The sequence below is a fragment of the Vitis riparia genome, chromosome 16 (assembly GCF_004353265.1).
Source record: "Vitis riparia cultivar Riparia Gloire de Montpellier isolate 1030 chromosome 16, EGFV_Vit.rip_1.0, whole genome shotgun sequence".
Lineage (NCBI taxonomy): Eukaryota > Viridiplantae > Streptophyta > Magnoliopsida > Vitales > Vitaceae > Vitis > Vitis riparia.
In genome coordinates this window covers 3,920,344-3,945,153 of record NC_048446.1, presented here as the reverse complement: position 1 = coordinate 3,945,153, position 24,810 = coordinate 3,920,344, and the positions used below count along the sequence as shown (strand labels likewise).

General features: G+C 33.2%; 1 protein-coding gene across 1 annotated transcript; it reads left to right on the top strand.

Moving 5' to 3' along the window:
• The first annotated feature begins 8,485 nt into the window (after nt 1-8,485).
• On the top strand, nt 8,486-10,218 carry LOC117933103 (stilbene synthase 4). Its single transcript, XM_034854491.1, has 2 exons — nt 8,486-8,750; nt 9,089-10,218. The coding sequence occupies exons 1-2, from the start codon at nt 8,573-8,575 to the stop codon at nt 10,087-10,089; spliced, it is 1,179 nt and encodes a 392-aa protein (XP_034710382.1). The 5' UTR covers nt 8,486-8,572; the 3' UTR covers nt 10,090-10,218.
• The last annotated feature ends 14,592 nt before the right edge of the window (nt 10,219-24,810 follow it).

Genomic DNA, 24,810 nt, shown 5'->3' with positions numbered 1-24,810 from the left:
ATTTTTATACATTGACATTGATTTAAGCATTCAGCTCATATCTCTTACATTATGCACAACATAGGTGCATTAAGAGTTGCACAAAGAATACAAGTCATAGATTTCTTATAAGTAGATAATTTATCCACAATCAATTCATAGATTTAAGAAATCCAATAGAGATTGTAGTGCAATACCTCATAATTAAAAGGATGGTTTGTCTTGGCCGTTGAGATGAGTTTCCCATAGTGAATGTATTAGTGATGTGATGCATATTAGATAGGACCTATGGTGAATCATGATGTAAGGCTATTAGTTATAGCGATTTACCAAGCTACTATACTACATAAACTCTCAACCTTGAGAGGATATTGAACATACGTTAAAAATCATCAAAAGGCTTTGACATATAGGTGAGATTCTAAAGAGGTCATATATCCTTGTAGATTAGGTCACTATTGATAAAGGTTGGTGGCAACAGGTATTATTAATAAAGGCACCTTGATATCTCATGGGTTTGAGACAGTATGTCCCCTTTTTGGTGATCTAAATGATATGTGATTATGAAATATGTGGTCATAGTAATTCCTTTAGTAGATTTGACATATGCTCCTTAAAGTTAGAATATGTCAATTGATCATATAATAAGTGGTATTTGTAACTCAAATATTTGAGATGTAATCTTGATAGGTGACAGCTCTATCTTGTTAGATTATAAATACCAGTTCATGGGGATCTGCATATAGTGGATAGTAGGTCATAAACCCGAACTTTGTCTCGTTATTTACATATGGTATTGAAGTACAATTGATTCTCTATAGTAGGATGTTAAATCAACTTCAAAATTAGATTATGAGGGATTCAATACTCTTATGGGTCCTAATAGTCCCCACTTTGAACTCATATACCATGCTAGCACAAATTATGAGGGTTAGATTGGCTCTTAATTAACTCTTATGCATAAGGGTATTTTGTTAATTATGTAATATTATACAACAGATAGTGAATAAGGTCTCTAGATTAAGCTAATTGATCAATTAGATGGCCCAATATGGGTAATTAATCAATTAAGACCTATTTTAGGTTAAATTAAGTAAGCCAAGCCCATGTGGGCTTAAATCACTTAAGCCTAGTAAGGAAACTCTATAAATACCTTTTTATGAGGTTAGGGTTTTCGAATGGCCTTGTAATTGGTGTCTTCTAGATCTAGAAAGAAAGTGAGAGTCTAGGCATCCACTCTTCCAAATGCCACTCTTGAGTGTCATGGGCATGGTTCGAGTCATCGGACAAAAGACATTGGGTGTATGAGACTTTTAAATCATTCAAGCACACTATTCATTGAATAGATTTCGATCTGGGAATATCCAGATCATAGGTATGAGTTTTAATCTCTAGATTTATATTATTCTATTATTTTTTAAGCCATTTTTTTTTTATGTTAGATTTAGAGATCCCTAAAGATAGATGAATGCATCCTACAAGTTCTAGGCTATCAAAACGGAGTAATTTGAGGTTCCCAACAAGGTGCATGTGAAACTTTCCTCAACTTTCTTTTAAATACTACGCACAACAAAAACATGTATTTATAAAAAAATAAGATTTAAAATATTCATTAGAAAACATTACCTTGATTTGGATGTTACCAAATCAAAGCCATGCAGTGAAGAATTTGAACAAAGTCATAGGTTGTCTTGTAGACCCACAATCTTCCACCATGATAACTCAACCTTACACTTGGCACACAACCGATACACACAACCGGTACACACAATTGATAAGAGGTATGAGAGAGTGGAGACTATGGCTCTCTCTTTTGATGGTAGAAGACGGTTATCTTGAAAACTCTAACCCTTAAAGAGGTATTTATAAGGTTCTCTAACTGAGCTTAAGTAACTTGAGCCCACCAAAAGGTTGGGTCACTTAATCTAACTTAAAATAAATCCTATTTGATTAATTAAAATCACGATGTAAACCCTCCATTTTGTCTCTTAGCACATGCCTGAAGTGTTCTTTTAGTATTCTATAGCATGTTCCTTAGTGGTCCATTGATACTCACACAAGCTTATTTTTTTTAATCACCTTAGAGACTCTGGTTGAGGGATTTATCTGGCCCCCTATTATGACCTTGGCAATCATGATTTAGACTTAGGTTTTTCCTTCCTTTTTATGATAGGTTATTTAGGTACACCATTAAGATAGCATATTTTGGCCTATTTAGGTACACTTTTTAGGTCACTTAGATGCATCCTAAATTGCCTAGATTCACTAAAACACTTCTCAAGCACACCTAGGCATCTTCTAGCTTGCACACACTCGCCCGAGGTCACTTAGGCACCTTTCAGATTACACACACTCACCCTAGGTCACTTAGGTACCTTGTTGATCACCTTAGGTCACTTGGCTCACCCTAGGTCACTTAGGCACATCATATTTCACCTAGATTCACCTAGTCCCATTTAGACTCACTTAGCCCACCTAGGTCCGCAATCAGGCAACACCTTAGGCCCATTTAAGTTCACCTAGGCCCATCTAGGTTACTTAGGCCCACTTAGGCATGCCCTAACCCATTTAGGCATCTTATACTTATTTAGGTACCCCTAGGCCCATTTGGACACCCTTGGGTCTATTAAGACTCATTAGGCTCGCCTAGGTCACTTAGGCCTACTTAGGCACGTTTGGCTCATTTAGGATCACCCTAGCTTTTTTTTTAGGTCACCCAAGCACTTTTAGGCTACTTAGGTTCACTTAGACACACTTGGCACACTTAGATTCACCGAGGCAAACCTGGCACACCTAGGTTTACCTAGACCCATTTAGGCACATTTGGCCCATCTAAGCTCACTTAGTCCACCTAGGCCCAATTAGACCCACCTATATTCACCTAGGTCCACCTAGGTTGATCTAGGTACACTTAGGTTCACATAGGTCCACCTTAAGTACACTTAGGTCATCTTTTAGGCATTCTTTGTGTGACTTGTATGACTTGCATTGTTGCATGGCTTGCGTGGCTCATTTTTTTTCTATGTTTATTTATTTATTTATTTTTATTTTCATTTGTTATCTTCTTTTTTTATTTATGTATTTATTTAATTAATTAACTTATTTATTTATTATTGTTTTATCGTTTTCTAATTTATTTATTTATTTATTCATTCAATTATTTAATTTAATAAATTTGATGTTTTTGCAAGAAAAATTACCAATGGAAAAAAATGGTTGACATTAGTTTTTTTTTTTTTTTTTTTAATTGAGGAATCGGATTTTTTTTTTAAAAAAAAATTAATTGGAAAATAAAAATATTTATTTAAAAAAGAGATGATAAGTTTTAAAATGTGGGACGATAATATTTTTTAAAAAATGAGAATGGAAAAATTAGGAAAATGATAGGATTTTTGGGGAAGGTTTTTTTTTAGGGTTCACAATCAGGTATTCGATAAAGGCTACAACACTAATAATTCTCCATATAAAAGTCACGCACAGCATGCGAAGTGAAGAGATTCTAGAGATAAAAGCCATGAACAACATACATTTAGGGCAAAATTGGGCTTTGTGGAGCCTAGTTTTGTTTGATCCGGTTTATGACCCGACCCGAATAATATTGCATGGTTTTTTTTTATGGGAGATTTACTGAGGCTCAGTCCATGGAGTGAAGGCTTGGGTCGATAGACCTGTTTAGCCCATTGTGGAATCGCCTTTTGTAACTAGGGTTTTTTAGTGTGGTGTGGTTGTTGTGTTATATATAGAGAGAAAAGATTGTAGCCGTAGGTTGTACTCTGTATTCTTCCCTGATAATAGTGATATCCCTGCAACTCCGTGGACATAGGCAAATTGTCGAACCACGTAAATACTGTCTTGTGTGTGTGATTGTTTTTCTTTGGCATGTGTTTTCTCTATTTTTGGATCTCACAGGTTGGGAATTCGACTTGATTCCCTACAATTGTGACACCATCTTATGTTCTATTTATGATGCCATCCTAGGCTTTATCTCAATTTATGCTTAGTTCATTTGGATGCCCATCATTATGACTCCATCCTAGTTCTATATAAGTTTATTCTTAGCTCCTTTGGACTCCCATCATTTCCATGTCATTCTAGACTCTATCTCAATTTGTCCTTAGTTCATTTGGACTCCTATCATTGTGACATCATCCTAGGTTCTATCTCAGTTTTTCCTTGGTTCCCTTGGATTCTCATCATTGTGAGATCATCATAGGTTCTATCTCAGTTTATCCATAGTTCCATTGAACTCATATCATTGTGATGCCATCCTAGGTTCTTTCTAAGTGTATGCTTAACTCCTTTTCACTCCCATGATTACGATGTCATCCTTGGTTTTATCTCAGATTATCCTTAGTTCCTTTGAATTCACATCATTACAACGTTATCTTAAGTTCTATCTGAGCTTATTCTTAGCTACTTTAGACTCTTGTTATTTCGACACCATCCTAGTTTTTATCTTAGTTTATCCTTAGTTTCTTTGGACGCTCGTCATTGTGACACCAAGCTAGGTTTTACTCAGTTTACACTCCCATCATTACAACGCCATCCTAGGTTCTATCTCAATTTTGGTAACCTTTATTAAAATAAACTCTTTATCATGAGATTTTCTAAAACCGTTTTTTATTTCTTCAACCAGGACTCCTATGCTAAAAGAATTGCTCTCTTATTCATTTTCTCTAATTTATTTTATTTTTCCTGTGTGTATTTAGGTGTTGTGATTTTTCCATTTTTAATTTTATTATATATTTGATCTTCCTTTATAGTAGACCTAGATGATTAGGTCGAACCATGTAAATCTCTTATCTTTTCTAATTTATTTTATTTTTCCTATTGTATTTGGGTATTGTGATTTTCCCAACAACTTTCCCTATTTCTCTTCACTTTCCATTCACTTTTCGAACTCTCTCTTGAAATCCTATGAAAAAAACCACATATTTATGAAGTCCTAAAGGCTAACCTAAATGATAAGCTCATGAATCCTTGCCAAACTTAAAAATTGATTTTACTCAAACATAAACTCTACAAATATTGACTTTGCTAAAATTAAAAAATAAATAATTTGAGTCAAAATTTCCAACAATATTCACTTTGACTCAAGTTATCGCAATCCACATGTAAGGTTATCTTTCTTTGATACCCGCCTTTACACCCCTTATGGGTAGAACCGTTAGTTTGAGATGTATCTATTGCCAATTCATCCACTATCTCAATGTATGATTTTTGCGAGTTTCAGGTCCATTAGGTCCAAGGGCTTCATCATAACCTAAAACCAATTGTGCTATTCCTTCTTGAATTTCATTAATGGGCTTGCATACTTAATAGATAAGCTTTGTGATTCCTACATAAAAGGATGGATTTAAGCAACATTTGAAAGGAAACCATTTTGATATTGAATTAGTGTAAAAATATATTCATAAAAACCAAGGAAATGGGGCTTCCTTGTTGTATTCCTTTTGTTTGACCCAAATGAAGTTGGTAAAAAAATTAAATTAGAGAAGAGAAAAGATTTACATAGTTTGGCCTAATTGCCTACGTCCACTACACAAGGAGATTAAATTTATTAATAAACTTCATAAATACAAACTCAAACACCGTCAACCTCTATCTACCCAAAACCTAAGACACTTTTTGCCTAATTCTCCTAACTCTTTGTTAACCTTTTCACTCTCTCTTGAAATTATATATAAAACCACATATTTACAAAGCCCTATGGTTTAAATCTAAATTAATAGTTTCCTAATCCTAGTCAAACTTAAAAGGGTAATTTACTAAAATACAAACTCTATAAATATTTGACTATCCTAAAATTAAAGAACAAATTATTTGAACCAAGTGCCATAAACCTCCACCTTGACTCAAATTCTCTCAATCTTGCATAATTAATGATAATAAACATGTATCAAGTTCAAATTCTCGTCAAACTAGACTCGAGAAACTTATTATATATATATATATATATATATAACTTCATTCCTTTGCAATTAGTATCATCCTTATGCCATTGAGTACCCTTAGTTGAAAATGGAGTCTTGATCATCTTGTTGCACTCTTCTACTTTGATAACTTCTTTATCACTAGCAAAATACTCTTCATGGTGTGGCTTCACCTAAAATTATCTTCTCAAGCAAGGTGTATAAATATTTGACCTTTTTCTCTTTCATAGATATCAAAGTACCTTGATTAATTTTTTTACTTAGTTATTTGCTGAAAAATCATATCCCAAAGAGCCCAAAGCCCCCCAAAAAATTATACTCCTTAAATTAGGAACATGTATGCTTAACATTAGATGATATCCTCACAACACAATCAAACATCTTCACTATCATGGTGTCAATCCCAATCAATTTAGAGCTTGATTCATTATCCATTCAAATAGTACTAGCATCACATTCATTATAGATATCAAACCACTCCTTTTATGGGCACATATGAAAAGAACACCAAAACCAAAAATCCAAGAGCCCACAAAAATTTCATCAACAATATTAGTAGAGTCTCATGGGATTCAAGATTTTTCATTGTTTCTACGTGCTTTGTCAATTCTTCATAGTGCCTTTTAATGTCCTTTTCTTGGGTAGTAATAAATTTCCATATCAGTTTAGAAGTGTGATTTAGGAATGATAATCTCTTCTATCATAATATCTCTATCGTGACTTGCTCTTACCACGATGTGATTTAAAATTCATCACAAGAGCTTGTTCTGCATGAGATGAACTACTTGGCTACTTAATAATTTTTTGTCTCTAAAAGAGCAATTGATGGCTTATCCACTATTAACATCATCTTTCCAACTAAAAGCATAGTTACCATTGTCTCATATTATTTTGGTAGGGAGACCGATAAAAATAATATGTTAGTCGTCCTCATTAATCTTAACCTCTACACTTAATAATTGGGCAATGCGCTTATTAAATTTATTTATATGATCCCTACCATCTATTCTTCATCCATCTTCAATTCAAATAGTTGTTTCTTTGAATATAACCCATTTTTTAGAGATTTTTACATATAAATTTTTTCTAGCTTCTCCAATGAATCACAAGGAGATTTCTCATTCAAAACATTGTGTTTTATTTCAAGAGTCAGACTTAAACAAATAGTACTTATCGCTCTTACTTCAATTCTTTCCTTTTTAATATTTTATTTTTTTTATTTGGATATATTAAAAGGCTTAGGAGACATAAAATTAGTATATTTTGGTATATTAGGCTATGTAAAAATTATCATATGTAAGTTATCCAATGAGTAACAAATTTTTCTTGATCTCTAGAACAACTAAGTCTTTCTTAAGATCTTAGTTTCCATGTCCAGTTTTAAATTTAGCATCATCAATATGCGAAATCCTTTAGGATTCTCCATTCCCAACACACGCGCACACAAAGGAGAAAAAAAATTATTATTTTCTTCATATGGAACAACTTTGGATATCTTATCAGGATTGCTTATTGTGTGGGTTGTGGCTCCTAAGTCAGCATAGAAGTTGGGATCACCTTCTTCATTTAGTGTCATAACAACCAATGCTTGAGGGATTTCTTTTGATTGATAGGAGTAATAAAATCTGTTATAACAATCCAATATAGAGTGATTAATCTTATTATAGATTTGGCAAATAAGTGTACCACCTAAGTTTTGAGGTTACTGCTTCTAGAGTGATTAGGAACATTTTAATTGATCTATAAAATGATATTTATAAGTATATATTCATTTATGACTTGAATATATAATCTGCCACATTACAGATTTCCTAAATTTCTGTATTAATACCGATAATTAGCTTGGCCCAACGTGATGTGGAAGATCAAGTAAAGAATCCCAACTAAATGGTCAAATATTATTGTACTTGGGAATATGAAAATGACCCTACCAGTTTGGAGTAAAAAAAGGTGAGCTTCTGCCTTCAAAAATTAAGGATTTAAAAACAAAAACAAAAAAAAAAAAAAAAAAACTAAATAATAACAAATATAAAAACTTTTAAAAATATTTTTCATAACAAATATCCTCATTAATTAACGAATATTTATGTTCGTTAATAGCAACTAATTTTTACCTTCATTGTTGTTAAACAATAAATTTATTTATTCAACATCTAAATTTATGACTTGAAATATTACAGGTTTCCTAACGTTCTGCATTAATATTGATCATCGGCTTGGTCCAGCTGCTTGGTCCAGCCGGCAGCAGCTGGCCCAGCACGTGAAAATTTTGGGTCTTTTGTCAAATAGTACTCGGGGGATATGAAAGTGATGCTACCAACTTGGAGTCAAAAAGGGTAAGCTTCCAACCGCCTTACGTGCGTTAAAAAGACCAAAAGAGTTTTAGAGGAAGAAGAAAGACAGAAAAATAAAATAAAGAATGAAAACCGAAGCCTACCAAGTTGGAAATCAAACCCCATGGCACTGGATTATTCAAATGCACGCCTACCTACATGGAAGTGGCTGAGAGTTGGTGAGACAGCATTTGTGGTCATTATAAATACCAACCTCAAGACACAACTTTGGCCAGACAGCTCCAAGCACTTGTGCTCCTAAGATTTCATTTCTCTTTCCTTCTTCAACTTTGAAGCTTCCATTTCAGTAGTCATCACACACTATCCATGGCGTCTGTGGAGGAAATTAGAAATGCTCAGCGTGCCAAGGGTCCGGCCACCGTTCTAGCCATTGGCACAGCTACCCCGGACAACTGTCTGTACCAGTCTGATTTCGCTGATTACTATTTTCGGGTCACTAAAAGCGAGCACATGACCGAGCTCAAGAAGAAGTTCAACCGCATTTGTAAGTATAATTTTAACATCCTTCATATACATATAATTCCCCTACGACCACTGAAACATCTTTTTCAAGCTTTCTGTGTACTCATTTTAAATTAATACAACGCATCTATGAGTGATGGTATGAGCAGGTGCTCTTTGAATCACATGGTATAATGCATGGGATCACGTTATTAATTGATGCAATAAAAAATAAGCTTTTATATTGTATTAAGATGAATCTTTTTACACTCAGTTGAACAATGTTTGATCATCTTGAACAATCAATCTACCCATTGAATTGATTTTGTTTCACTAGTGTGCCTTGAGCTTACATATTATTGTTATTTAATTTATATACAGGTGACAAATCCATGATCAAGAAGCGTTACATTCATTTGACCGAAGAAATGCTTGAGGAGCACCCAAACATTGGTGCTTATATGGCTCCATCTCTTAACATACGTCAAGAGATTATCACTGCTGAGGTACCCAAGCTTGGTAAGGAAGCAGCATTGAAGGCTCTTAAAGAGTGGGGTCAGCCTAAATCGAAGATCACCCACCTTGTATTTTGTACCACCTCAGGTGTAGAAATGCCTGGTGCAGATTATAAACTCGCTAATCTTTTAGGCCTCGAACCATCTGTCAGAAGAGTGATGTTGTACCATCAAGGGTGCTATGCGGGTGGAACTGTCCTTCGAACTGCTAAGGATCTTGCAGAGAATAATGCAGGAGCACGAGTTCTTGTGGTGTGCTCTGAGATCACTGTTGTTACATTTCGTGGTCCTTCCGAAGATGCTTTGGACTCTTTAGTTGGCCAAGCCCTTTTTGGTGATGGGTCTGCAGCTGTAATCGTTGGATCTGATCCAGATATCTCGATTGAACGACCACTCTTTCAACTTGTTTCAGCAGCCCAAACATTTATTCCTAATTCAGCAGGTGCTATTGCAGGCAACTTACGTGAAGTGGGTCTCACCTTTCATTTGTGGCCTAATGTGCCTACCTTGATCTCTGAAAACATTGAGAATTGTTTGACTAAGGCTTTTGACCCAATTGGTATTAGTGATTGGAATTCCTTATTCTGGATTGCTCATCCAGGTGGCCCAGCTATTCTCGACGCAGTTGAAGCAAAAGTCGGTTTAGATAAACAGAAACTCAAAGCAACAAGGCATATTCTAAGTGAATATGGGAACATGTCAAGTGCATGTGTCTTATTTATTTTGGACGAGATGAGAAAGAAATCGCTCAAGGAAGGCAAAACGACAACAGGTGAAGGATTGGATTGGGGTGTCTTGTTTGGCTTTGGGCCAGGCCTAACCATTGAGACCGTTGTGCTCCATAGCGTTGGTACAGATTCAAACTAGGTGAAATGATGGGAAAAGTTATTCATGAGTCATTTTTTATTAATCAAATAAAAGGTAGTAAAGATATTGAATTGTTATTTTACGATTGTTGGAGGACCTCCTCAAAGACCTCAAGTTAAAGTCATTGTTTATTATTGTGTATGTTATCAAAATGAAGGAAGAATATATCCGAGTTTTTGTTAAGCATACAAGAAAATTTTCAACATATGTTGCTAATTTGAAAAATATGTAAAATGAGTGGAATTCAGGTGGGGTACTCTAACATGGGTGACGTCTATAGCTGCACTATCACCCTTACCTGAAAATGCTGTAAGAAAAATATTACCTTTCATAAGTCCTATTAGACAGAGACATATGCAAGACTAATTCTATATTCATTATACGAAAATCCGACATTTTTTTTTTTAAATAAAACAAATAAACAAACAAATTTCAGAATACAAAAATCCGACAACTTCTTGATTAAAAAAAATTCAAATTTTGCTTTATAATTAAGACTAAAAACATAATTTTATCTAAACTTCCGCTAAAGACATTGCTGTAATTACATAAATGTGTCCTTCTCATGAGTTTAAAATCTACACAAAAATTCTTAAAGTAGTTGATGAATTAATTTCCTTAAAAGACGAAATGGACGATCGGGCTTGCAGCTGGCGGCTGGTGCTGAATTTGTTACTTTCACCCTCCACCAAAAAGAGCATTCAAAATCAGCATGAGATCATTGAACAAGTCTCCGCCGCCATCCACAATCTGCCATTATTATAATATGCGAAGATCACGTCCTCTGCCATCTCAGCAAAGATAACGTGTAAGGTACAGATGATAGACACGCTTGAGAAGTGGGCCCATGTAAGAGCAGTGGATAACTTGGCAACAGTTGCCAAGTGCGAAGGTTGGTGGGTGGATAACATGGCTGGACTTGATTGGTTGGCTTGGATTAGAAGAATATGGTGGACGTTGAATCTGGTTCATGCCGGCTCCTGCTGTGCCCTTGAGGGGCCTGTGAATATTTCTAAAGATTTATTTTATTTGGAATGAGGATTTTATTTTAATATATATATATATATATATATATATATATATATATATATATATATATATATATATATATATAATAAAATAAAATAAAATAAAGGTTTCCTGTGCTAGGGCTATGGCTGCAGGTGAGACTTTAGGATAATTTTGTGACTGTAAATTAGATCTAGGTTTTTGACAAAAATAGTGAATTGAATTTTAGAGCTTCCAATAAATTTACTATTAGACTTACTAAATAAATGTTTTAAAAAAGTTGTAAAAATTTTATAATCCGCAACACTTTTAATCATAAATTTGAGTAATAACGGTAATTACATTTATTATTATTTTTTTTCATTTTTCTCATATATTCATATGATTTTTGACATTCAATAATTAGATAAATGTCAGTGAAATTAACATTTTTCTTTTAATAAACTTTTTTTAATTAAGTTTTTTTTTTCATAATTATATTTAAAAAATTATAGTAAAATGCTTTAACAATTTTAAAATATATTCAATCCCTATTAGTTTCCTTAGATTTCGATCATTGTGATGTCATTCTAAGTTCTATCTCAATTTCTCTTCAGTTCCTTTGGCCTTCTTCATTATAATGTCATTCTAGATTCTATCTCAATTTATCCTTGGTTCCCTTGGATTCCTATCATTGCTGCACCATCCTAGGTTCTATATTAGTTTATCCTTAATTCCTTTTCACTCTCGTCATTACAACATCATCCTAGGTTCTACCTAAGTTTATTCTTAACTCCTTTGGACTCTTGTCATTGTGACGCAATCCTAGGTTCTTTTTTAGTTTATCCTTAGTTCCTTTTGATTCTTGTCATTGCAACGTCGTCCTAGGTTCTATCTAAGTTTATACTTAGCTTCTTTGGATTCCCATCATTGTGACACCATCCTAGGTTCTATCTTTATTTATGCTTAGTTCCTTTAGACTCGAATTATTATGATGTTATCTTAGGTTTTATCTCAATTCATCCTTATTTCCTTTGTATCCCTATCATTGTGACACCATTACATTCTATTTGTGATGCCATCCTAGGCTTTATCTCAATTTATGCTTAGTTCCTTTGGATGCCCATCATTATGACTCCATCCTAGTTGTATCTAAGTTTATTCTTAGCTCCTTTGGACTCCCCATCATTTCCACATCATCCTAGACTCTATCTCAATTTGCCCTTAGTTCATTTGGACTCCCACCATTGTGACATCATCCTAGGTTCTATCTCAGTTTTTCCTTGGTTCCCTTGGATTCTCATCATTGCAAGATCATCATAGGTTCTATCTCAGTTTATCCATAGTTCCTTTGAACTCCTATCATTGTGATGCCATCCTAGGTTCTATCTAAGTGTATGCTTAGCTCCTTTGGTCTCTCATGATTACGATGTCATCCTAGATTTTATCTCAGTTTATCCTTAGTTCATTTGAATTCTCATCATTACAACGTCATCCAAAGTTCCATATGAGCTTATTCTTAGCTACTTTGGACTCTTATCATTTTGACATCATCCTAGTTTTTATCTTAGTTCATCCTTAGTTTCTTTGGACGCTCGTCATTGTGACACCATGCTAGGTTTTACTACGTTTACCTTTAATTCTTTTGGACTCCCATCATTACAACGCCATCCTAGGTTCTATCTCAATTTTGGTAACCTTTCTTAAAATAAACTCTTTATCATGACATTTTCTAAAACCGTTATTTATTTCTTAAATCGGGACTCCTATGCTAAAAGAATTGCTCTTTTATTCTTTTATCCTTGAACTATCTATATCCACAAAAGTCTTTCTTCTCTTAAAGGGGAGAGCTTAAAAGACTTGGTAGCTTTGTCCTTTTCTTCGGGGAAAAGAGCCAGGAGGACCACTATCACTAGAGGTGTCATTATCTTTCTCTTAGGGGGAAGAGTTTGGAGAACCACCTATCCAAACCAAGTGGATAGTCTAAAAAAAAAAATAACAATATGACTTTTAACAACTAGTTTTAGAAAAATATCAATGGAAAATACTTCTCATGAAATTTATTTTTCTTTAAGAAAAATCCCTAAGGCCATGGGATAAACAAAAATCCAGGTAAAACAACCATTAGCATACCCTAGAAAGCTTATATCATGTTGTTTACTAACCTAAGGCTCTGATACCAATTATAGGAAACCCCATATATTTTTAACCCTAACCCAAACTTAGGTTAAGTATATGAAACTTTCCCTAGGGCTTCTATATCCTAGCAATGAAGCAAATAAATAAATAAATAAATAATAATAATAATAATAATAGTATTAGTAATAATAATAATAATAATAATAATAATAATACATAAGGATATATAAGGATATGGAATAACAAAGCTTTAAAAAACTGTCTAGATTTGGATGTTCCCAAATCAAATCTATGCGGTGAAGAAGATGCTTGAAAACTTGAAGGTCTCGTACCTTTCTCTCTCTCTCAAAAAATGAAAGATGACTTTTTGAAAAGTGATTATGAAACCTTAACCCCTAAAGGGGATATTTATATGGTTTCCCTACTAAGCTTAAGTGAGTTAAACCACATAAGCTTAGGTTACTTAATGTAGCCCAAAAGGGGTCCTAATTGATTAATTAATCACACAAGATCATCTAATTAATTAATTAGCCTAATCTATAAACCTTATTCACCACCCCCTATGCAACCTTATGTAATTATCAAAACGCTCTTATGCACAAGAGTGAATCGAGAGTCGATCCAACACTTGTAAACCTTGTCATCATGGTATATGAGCTTAGAGAGGGGACCACTAGGACCCATAAGAGTACTTGGTCCTTTAAAATCAAATTATGAAGTTGATTCAGCATCCCGTTATAGAGAATCAACTGCACTTCAATACCCTATGTAAATAACAATGAGATAAAGCTTGGGTCTATGACTTATTATCCACTACATGTAGATTCCCTATGAATTGGTGTTTATAATCTAACAAGGTAGTGCTATCACCTATTAAAATTGCCTCTCTAATATTTGAGTTATAGATCTCATTTATTATGTGATCAATTAACGTACTCTAGCTCCAATGGGCATATGTGAAATTTCTACTAAAAGAAATACTATGGTCATAGTCTTCTAGATCACATGTCCTTTGGATTACCCAAATGGACACAATGTCTCAAACCTATAAGATATCATGGTGTCTTTATCTACAACACCTATTGTTGCCAACCTCCATCAATAGTGACTCAATTCATAGGGACATGTGACCACCTCAAGGTCTCACTCATAGATTAAAGCCTTTTATTGACTTTAGCACAAACTCAATATCCTCTCAAGGTTGAAAGTCCATGCAGTATAGTAGTTTAATGATGTTGGGAAATCTGGATTTCTCCATTCTCTAAACTTGAATATTGTAAAGTGCATGTAAATTATCCTAGGGCTTCTCTAAATCTACCAAAAGGGAAACATATGGCTATAAAAACCATATTAAGATAAATATCTAGAGATGAAAAAGAAAAACTCATACCCTAACTTAGATATTCCCAGATCAATTCCATGTGGATAAGAAGAAGTCTGAAGGTCTTGTACACCCAAGATCTTCTACTTAATGACTCAAACCATGATTTTGGCACTTCAAAGTATGGGTAATGGAAAAGAAAAAACTTTGACTATCTCTCTCTCTCTCTCTCTCTCTCTCTCTCTCTTCTCTCTTCTTCTCTCTCTCTCTCTCTCTTTCTTTGGAGGTGTAAAATGACTAATTGAAAGTCATTAGGAAACTGTAATCCTTAAAAGGGTATTTATAGGGTTAGCCACTAGGCTTAAGTGACTTGTGCCCATCGAGGCTTGAGTCACTTAATCTAATCCAAAACAAGTCCTAATTTATTAACTAACCACATAGGGCTTTCTAGTTAGTCAATTAGGCCAATCTAGAGACCTTTTTCACTATCCTTTGTGTTACCGTGCATAATTACTAAAACACTCTTATGTATAAGAGTGAACTTAGAGCTTCAACCTTCATAAATTGTGTCATCATGGTATATGAGCTCAAAGTGGGGACCATTGGAACCCATAGAAGTATTGGCTCCCTCAAAATCTAATTTTGAAGTTGATTCAACATTCCACTAAAGAAAATTAACTGTATTCTAGTACCTTATGTAAATAACAATGAAACGAAGCTTGGGTCCATGACCTACCATCCACTACATGTTGACTCCTCATGAATTGGTATCTGTAATCTAATAAGGTAGTGTTATCACCTATCACCTATCAAGATTATCTTTATAATCCTTGAGTCACAACTCTCACTTATTATATTATCAATTGATGTATTCTAACTCATAAAGAACATATGTTAAATTTCACTTAAGGAATTACTGCGACATTATAGATTTCATGATCACATGTCCTTTGGATCATCTAAGGGGACACATTGTGTCAATTTCATGAGATATCATGATGCATTTATTGAGAATATGTATTATCACTGGCCTCCATCAAGAATAACTCAATTTATAAGGATATATGACCACTTTAGGATTTCACTCATAAGTTAAAGCCTCTTGTTGATTTTAACATAGTTTCAATATCCTCACAAGGTTGAGAGTCTACACAATATAGTAGCTTAGTAAATCATGACAATAGATAGTCTTATGTCATGATTCATTGTATGTCTTGTCCAGTATACACTACTGCACTCACTATGGGAAATTAGTTTTGATGGTTAAGATAAACCATCCCTCAAATTAGGAGGTGATGCACTACAGTGTCTATTGGATTGCCAAAATCCATAAATTGACTATGGACAACTTATCTATTTACATGAATCTAATGACTTGTATCCTTTATCCAACTCCTAATACACCCAAGTCATGTACAATGTAAGAGATATGAGTTAAATGTTCAAATCAATGTCAATGCATAAAAGGGATAACCTAGGGATAGTAAAGTCTAACTTTGTTACGGTATTTCTTGCTTTTAAAGGCTCAATCCTAACAAGTGAATCATGATAACTAATAGCCTTATGTCATGATTTACCATAAGTCTTGTCCAGTGTACATCACATACAATAGTGCACTCGCCATGGGAAAACCATCCCGATGACCAATACAAGTCATCTCCCCAATTAGGAGGTAGTGCACTACAGTTTCAAAATAGATTTCCCAAATCCATTAACCAACTATGGACAACTCATCACTTTTCAAAGAACCCATGACTTACATCATGATTCGCCATAAGTCTTGTCCAGTGTGTATTACATATAATAGTGTACTTACCATGGAAAACCATCTCGATGACCAGAACAAGTCATCCCTCCAATTAGGAGGTGGTGCAATACAGTCTCAAATAGATTGCCCAAATCCATTAACCAAATATGGATGGCTCATCACTTTGTAAGGAACCCATGACTTGGATCTTCTGTGTAACTCCTAATGCTCCCAAGTTATGTACAATACAAGTGATGTGGGTGTGTATAATCAAATTAGTAACTAATTAATGCAAATAGGATAATAAATGAGAAAACAAGAAACATAGATAAAAAATTTATTAATGAATCTCAATCTATTATATCATATCATGTTTTTTTAGGCTCAATCCTAACAACGCAAAAGAAAAATGTGAAATATTTATACACCTTAATTGAGAAGACAATTTTAGGTAAAGCTATGAGGGTGAAGCCACACCATAGAGAGTATTTTCCTAGTGTTAAATAAGTTGTCAAAGTAGAAAAGTGGAACAAGATGATCAAGATTTTATTTTCAAATAAGAGTACTCATTAGCATAAGGATGATACTAATTGAAAAAGGAATAAAGTTATCAAAAAAGAGAAAAATAGTTTCTCGAGTCTAGTTTGAGGAAAATTTGAACTTGATACATGTTTATTCTCATTAATTATGTAAGATTGAATGAATTTGAGTCAATATTGAGGTTTTTGGAAGTTACCTCAAATAATTTATTCTGTATTTTTAGTAAAGACAATATTTATAGAGTTTGTATTTTAAAAAATTACCTTTTTAAGTTTGACTAGGATTATGAAACTATTTATTTAGGTTTAAACCATAAAGCTCTATAAATATGTGGTTTTACTTATGATTTCAAGAGAGTGGAAAAGTTAACAAAGAGTTAAGAAAGTTAGGCAAAGAGTGTATTAGGTTTATAGTAAAGGGAGGTTTAGAGAGTTTGAGTTTGTATTTATGAAGTTTATTAATAAATTTGACCTCTCTGTGTAGTGGATACAAGCAATTAGGCCAAACCATGTAAATATTTTCTTCTCTAGTTTATTTTATTTTATTTTACTGACCTCATTTAGGTCAAACGAAATGAATAGAACAAGGAAGCCCCATTTTCTCAGTGTTTATGAATATCTTTTTACACCAATTCAATATCAAAACAATTTCCTTTTCAATACTAGTTAAATCCATCATTTTTATGTACGAATCACAAAGCTTATTAAGTATGCAAACTTATTTTTGCCCCACAAACAAAATAGAATAGCATAATTGGTTTTAGGCTATGAGGAAGCCCTTGGACCTAATGGGTCTAAAACTCACAAAAATCATACGTTGGGACAATGGGTGAACTGGCAATAAATGTATCTCAAGCTTATAGTTTCACTCATAAGGGAGTGTAAATGTGGGTATCAAAAAAAGATAACCTTACATGTAGAATGAGAGAACTTGAGTCAAGGTGAGATTGTTGGTAAATTTGACTCAAATTATTTATTTTTTAATTTGAGGAAATTCAATATTTGTAGAGTTAATGTTTGAGTAAATTGGCTTTTTAAGTTTGACAAGGATTCAAAAACTTATCATTAAGGGTTAATCTATAAGACTTTATTAATATATGGTTTTTTTCATAGGATTTCAAAAGAGAGGTAAAAAAGAGAACAAAAAGTGAAGAAAGATAGGCAAAGTTGTTAGGAAAATCACAACACTCAAATACAATAGGAAAAATAAAATAAATTAGAGAAGATAAAAGATTTACATGGTTTGACCTAATTGCCCATGTCTGCAATAGAAGGAGATCAATTTTATAATAAACTTTAGAATGAAAAAATAACAACACCTAAATACAATTGGAAAAATAAAATAAATTAGAGAAGAGAAACAATTTATTTGGTTCAACCTAATCACCTATGTCTATTATAGAAGGAGATTGAATTTATTAATAAACTTAAAAAATATAAACTCAAACTGTATCAACTTCTCTCTACCCAAAACCCAATGCACCATTTTCCTATTTCTCTTCACTCTTCATTCATTTATTGTCCATCTGTCATGAAATCCTATGTAAAGCCACGTATGGATAGAGTCCTATATGCTAACCCTAAAGGATAAGTTTTCAAATCTTAGTCAAACTTAGAAAGGTAATTTACTCAACCATAAACTCTACAAATATTGACTTTCCTAAAAATAAACAATAAATAATTTGATTCAAAATTACCAAAAATCTTTACCTTGACTCAAATTCTCTCAATCTATATGTATATTTAATCTCTCATTTCAAATGCTCATTGAACTTGTCTTGAGAAATCGTCTTTATCTTCTTTATAACTTCATTTGTTTTCCAATTAGTCTCATCTTTATAAGTACCTTTACTTGAAAATAGAGTCTTGATCATCTTGCCTTAGTGTTTTTTTTTTTTTTTTTTTTAATCTTATATCAACATCTTGTCATGTTCTTCTAAATCTAATCTAATAATTTCTTTAGGATAAAACTCTTCATGGTTGCTTCATCACCATAACTCCACCTAACATTGTCTTCTCAATCAATGTTTTAAAAATGTTTCATCTTTTTCCTTTTTTATAGCTATCAAAGCCCCTTTATTAATGTTCATAATATTGTTCTTTGTAGAAAAATTATAACCCATAATTCTTAGAGTTCCCAAAAAAATTAAAATCTTTCTTAACTTTAGAACATGTTTAACATTAGTCAATGTCCTTACAATACCATTTAACATCATCACTTTTATAGTACCAATCCTAATGATTTTGGAGCTTGAACAATTTCTTATTAAAGTTGTAGTAGCATTGCATTCCTTATAGGTATCAAACAACTCCTTATATGGGCCCATATGAAATAAACATCAAGAATCTAAAATCTAAAAGTCATAAAAATTTTCATCACCTATAATAATAAAAACATTACCTTATCAAACTTTTTATCAGTAATATTAATAGCTTTTGAAGTTTCTTGAGATTCAGGAATTTTCTTTTCCTCTTGTTGCTTTGTCAATTCTTCACGATACCTTATGACATGTTTTTTTTTTTTTGTGGAAATAATAACACTCCACATCCCCCTAATAGTCTGATTGAAAATGATCAATTCCTCTATCTTAATATCTCTCTTATGATTTACTCCTACCATGATGTGATTCAGACTTCACAATAAGAACTTATTCAATATGAAACGAACTACTTGGTTTCTTATAGATTTTTATTTCTAGATGAGCAATTGACACCTCATCCACAATAAATGTTTTCTTTCCAATTAAAAGTGTAATCACCAATGTCTCATTTTATTTTGATAGGGATGCCAATAAAATAATAATTGCATCTTCCTTCTCACTATTGACCTCTATGCTCAATAAATAGGTTATACACTTATTAAATTTATTTATATGAATATAAATTCCTTCATTCATTTTCAAACTCATAAATTGTTCACTACCAAATATATATATATATATATATATATATATATATATATATATATATTGAGTTTTGTCAACCCACCTAAGTTTACTTTTTTTAATGGATTTCAGTTGTTACGAATTTCTAAGACACCTACTCCATTGTAAATTAAATTACCCATTGCTTATACATGTAATTATTTTATCAACAATAATTGCAATAGTAAATATCCATTGACAAAAGAGTATTATTGTGATGGATTTAAACCATTGCAAATCGACTAATATACTTTGTTATAAAAGTAATTTATCCATAAAAAATAACTGACCTCTCCCAAACAATTTTCTTACATAAAACCATACATTTATAGAGTTTATAGGCTAATCCTAAATAATAAGCTTCCTATGATTAGTGTGCTAGTGTGTATAGTTACACATTGGACAAGACCTATGTTATGTCATGACTTAAGACTATCAAGTAGTCATGACTTCCTTATGTTGCTTCATTGTGTTGTCTCTCAACCTTGAGAGAATATTGAGCTTAAAGTTAGCATTGACTTTGACCTACGGGTGAGATCGTAAGTTGATCATATATTTCTTATGGATTAGGTCACTGTTGATGGAAACCGATAGTAATAGTTATTCTCAATAGAGACACCATGATATCCCATAAGATTAAGACAAAGTGTCCCATTAGATAATCCTTAGGAGGTGTGTTCATGTAAACTATGGTCATAATAGTTCCTTAAGTGCAACTTGACATAAGCTCTTAGAGAGCTAAGATATGTTAGTTGAATACATAATAGGAGGATTTGTAACTTAAGGATAGTGAGGTACTTTTGAAAGACTGATAACTTTGTTAGACTACAAACATCGGTTCATGGAAAAACTAAATGCAATAGATAGCAAGTCACAAACCCGAGCACTTAGTGTCTCGTTGTTATTTATATAGGGTACTGGAATGCAATTGATTATTTATAGTGGAATGTTGAATCAACTCCAAAATTGGATTTTACAGGAGCTAGTATTATCCTATGGGCCTTAATGGTCCATTCTCAAACTCATATACCTTGTTGGCATGGTTTATGACAATTAGATTGACTCTAGGTTTATTTTTGGACATTAAGGTGTTTTGAAAATTATACAAAGTTGCATAGAGGTTAGTGAACAAAGTCTTTAGAATTGGCTAACTGATTAATTAGATGATTATATTTCTTAATTAATCAATTAGGACCTGTTTTGAAATAGATTAAGTGACCCAAGGCCTTAATGGGATCAAGTCACTTACGCCGAGTTGGAGAACCTTATAAATACCCCTTAGGGGTCTATCATTTTTTCATAAGTGAGTCATCTTCCACCATCTAGAGTGAGAGTCATAGCCTCCATCCTCACTTTTTCTCAACCAGTTGTGCACTAGGATTAAGGAAGAGCCATCAAACAAAAGATCTTAGGTATATTCGAGACCTCCAACAACTTTTATTTTCATCTTTATTGTATGGATTAGATTTCAGAATGTCCGAATCTCAAGTGATATTTTCTAATGAACATTTTGAATCCTATTAATGTTTAAAATTGCAATTTTTCTGTTGTGCATAGGATTTAGAAAAGCCTAAAAAGTTTTGCATGCAGTTAATCTGATTTTGGGATATGAAATTAAGAAATATAGGACAGGTTTATCTCTCTTTGGTACCTACCTTTGCACCCTCAATGAGTAATGTGCTACCACTACACAATTAGAATAAATGTGTCAAGTTCAAACTTTTGTTGAGCTTAACTCAAGATACCACCCTTGCCTTCTTCATAACTTCATTTGTTTTGCAATTAGTCTCATCTTTGTGCCAATAAGCCTTTAGTTGAAAATGGAGTCTTGACCATCTTATCATTGTGTTTTCTTATAATACTAACATCTTGTCACATTTTTTTCTAAATCTAGTCCAATAACTTCTTTATCATAAAACTCTTGATGACATTATTCCACCATCACAACTCCAACTAACAATGTCTTTCCAGTCTAAGTGTATAAAATGTTTCACCTTTTTTTCTTTTTATAACTATCAAAACATCTTTATTAATATTTATAATATCGTTTTTTGTAGAAAAGGTATAACCCACAATGCTTGGAGCTATCAAAGAAATTAAATTCCCTCCTCAACTTTAGAACATGCTTAACATTAGTTAATGTCATTACAACACTATCAAACAACTTCACTTTCCTAGTACCAATCCTAATGGTTTTAGAGCTTGAACCAATTTCTATTTAAACAGTACTAGCATTACATTCCTAATAGGTATCAAACCACTTCTTATATGGGCCCATATGAAATGAACATCGAGAATCTAAAATCCAAGAGTTACAAAAAATTTCATCAACTATAATAGAAAGAACATCACCTTACTTATTAAACTTTTTATCAACAATATTAGTAGATTTCAAAGCCTCTTGAAATTCAATATTTTTCTTTTCTTCTAGGTGCTTTGTCATTTTTTCACAATACCTCGTGATACATCCCTTTTATGGAAATAATAACCCTCTACATTCCTCTAGTAGTGTGATTGGAAATGATCAACTCTCTTATCTTAATATCTCCTTCATGAATCTTAAATTTCCAATATTTTGATATTACAACGAATTAAAAAAATAAACTAACCCTAATCTAAATTAATTTTTTTTTTCAAAGAATAACTAGGGTGTTCAGAAATAACTAACAAATATAATATATTAATTTAGGGTTAGAATCTTACTTGGAATAAAAAAAAATATGAACTTCAAACTCTGAACCTCTAACCCTTGGGTCCTACGATCTCCAATTCTCTAATTCTGGTTGATAGGGTTTTCTGAATGAAAAAAACGAGGAAAATCTAATTTATACCTAGGATTTTTAATTGGAAAAGGACTCTTTCACCCTTAATGAATTTAATTAATTACTTAATTACTTTATAGATTATTTGGCCCTAGATTAAATTTTGGAGTGTTACATTCTCCTCTCCTTAAAAAAAAAAGTTTAGTCCTTTAAACTTGACATACTTGGGTCTTGAAAAAGATGTGGGTGTTTTTCTCTCATCTCCTCTTCTAATTCCCAAGTGGCTTCTCGAATACTGTGATTACTCCATTGGATTTTTACTAACTTGACAACAACATGACATAGTACCTTGTCCATCATATCCACAATCTGAATTGGTACTTCTTCATAAGTCAAGTCTTCAGAAATATGAATAGGCTCCAACTCCACAATGTGATAGGGGTCGAAAACATATTTCCTTAAATTTGAAATGTTGAATACATTATGAATCTTAGACAGGCTTGGGGCAAGGCCACATTATATGCCAAAGTGCCTACTCTTTCTAATATTTCGAATGAACCCACAAATCGAGGACTGAGTTTTTTCTTTCTCCCAAATCTCATCACAGATTTCATAGGCGATACTTTTAAGAAAACATGATTACCTACCTCAAACTCCAAATCCCGCCTACAATTGTCAGCATAACTTTTATGTCTACTTTGAGATATCTTTAACCTCTCTTTAATTAAGGCAACTTTTTCAACTGTCAATTGCACAAGTTCAGGTCCCAAATGTTTCCTTTCTCCAACATCATCCCAACAAACGAGAGATCGACATTTCCTACCATATGGCCCCTCAAAATGTGTCATCCCAATGCTAGTTTGGAAGCTACTATTATAAGAAAAGTCTATTAAAAGTAAGCAATCATCCCAATTACCTTTTAAGTCTAAAGTACAAGCTCTCAAAAAATATTCCAAAACTTGAATTACCCTTTCTGGTTGACCATCGGTCTGAGGATGAAAAGCAATACTGAAACTCAACTTAGTACCCAAAGCTTTCTGTAGACTATGCCAAAATCTAGAAGTAAAATGAGGATCTCTATCAGATACTATAGAAACAAGTACACCATGCATTCTCACAATCCCTCTGACATATAAAGAAGCAAAACGGTCCATAGAGAAGTTGACTTTCATAGGCAAGAAGTGAACAGACTTTGTCAATCGATCAAGAATCACCCAAATCATATTATTGCCCCCTAAGGTTCTTGGTAACCCTGTCACAAAATCCATAGTAATATTTTTCCACCTCCACTCAAGAATAGAAAGTGGTTTCAATGACCTTGTTAGTCGTTGATGCTCAGCTTTCACTTGTTGACACACTAAACACTAAGCCACAAATTGCACAATATCTCACTTCATACCTGACTACCAATAATTCTATCTCAAATCTTTGTACATCTTTGTCCCTCCTGGGTGGATCCCAAGCCTAGAACAATGAGCTTCCTCCAAAAGCTACCTCCTTAAGTCTCCATCATTTGGGACACAAAGTCTAGTCATAAACCTCAAAATCTCATCATCTGAAACAAAGTTAGGCATACTGGCCTTTTTAAACTCTTCCATAAGTTGTACTAAATTCAAATCGTTCTTTTGTAGGGCCTTAATTCTTCCAACTAAGTCTAGTTGCACTCTAAAATTCACCACAAGTGCTCTTGATTCTAGAACTCTAATATAGACATGTAAACTCCTCAAATCCTCTACTAATCGCCTCTAACAACCTTTAATAACTGATAGGGAACTAACTGATTTCCTGCTTAAGGCATCAGCTATAACATTCGCTTTCCCTAGATGATACTGAATAATATAATCATAGTCCTTGAGTAGTTCTATCCATCTTCTCTATCTCATGTTCAATTTCTTTTGGGAAAGCAAATACTTCAAGCTCTTATGATCAGTGAATATTTCACAAGTTTCACCAAAAAGAAAATATCTCCAATTTTTAAGTGCAAAAATCACTACAGCTAACTCTAGATCATGAGTGAGGTAATTTTGCTCTTAAGACTTCAATTGTCTAGAAGCATAAGCCACAACTTTTCCATGTTGCATAAGGACACAACCCAAACCCTGAGGAGAGGCATCACTATACACTACAAATCCTCCTGAACCTGAAGGGATTAGTTAAAATAGGAGTTGTCACTAAGCTATTTTTTAACTCTTGAAAGTTATGTTCACAGTCATCATACCACTCAAACTTAACCCCTTTCTGTGTCAACTTAGTCAAAGGTAGTGCGATATTAGAGAACCCTTCAATAAACCATCTATAGTAA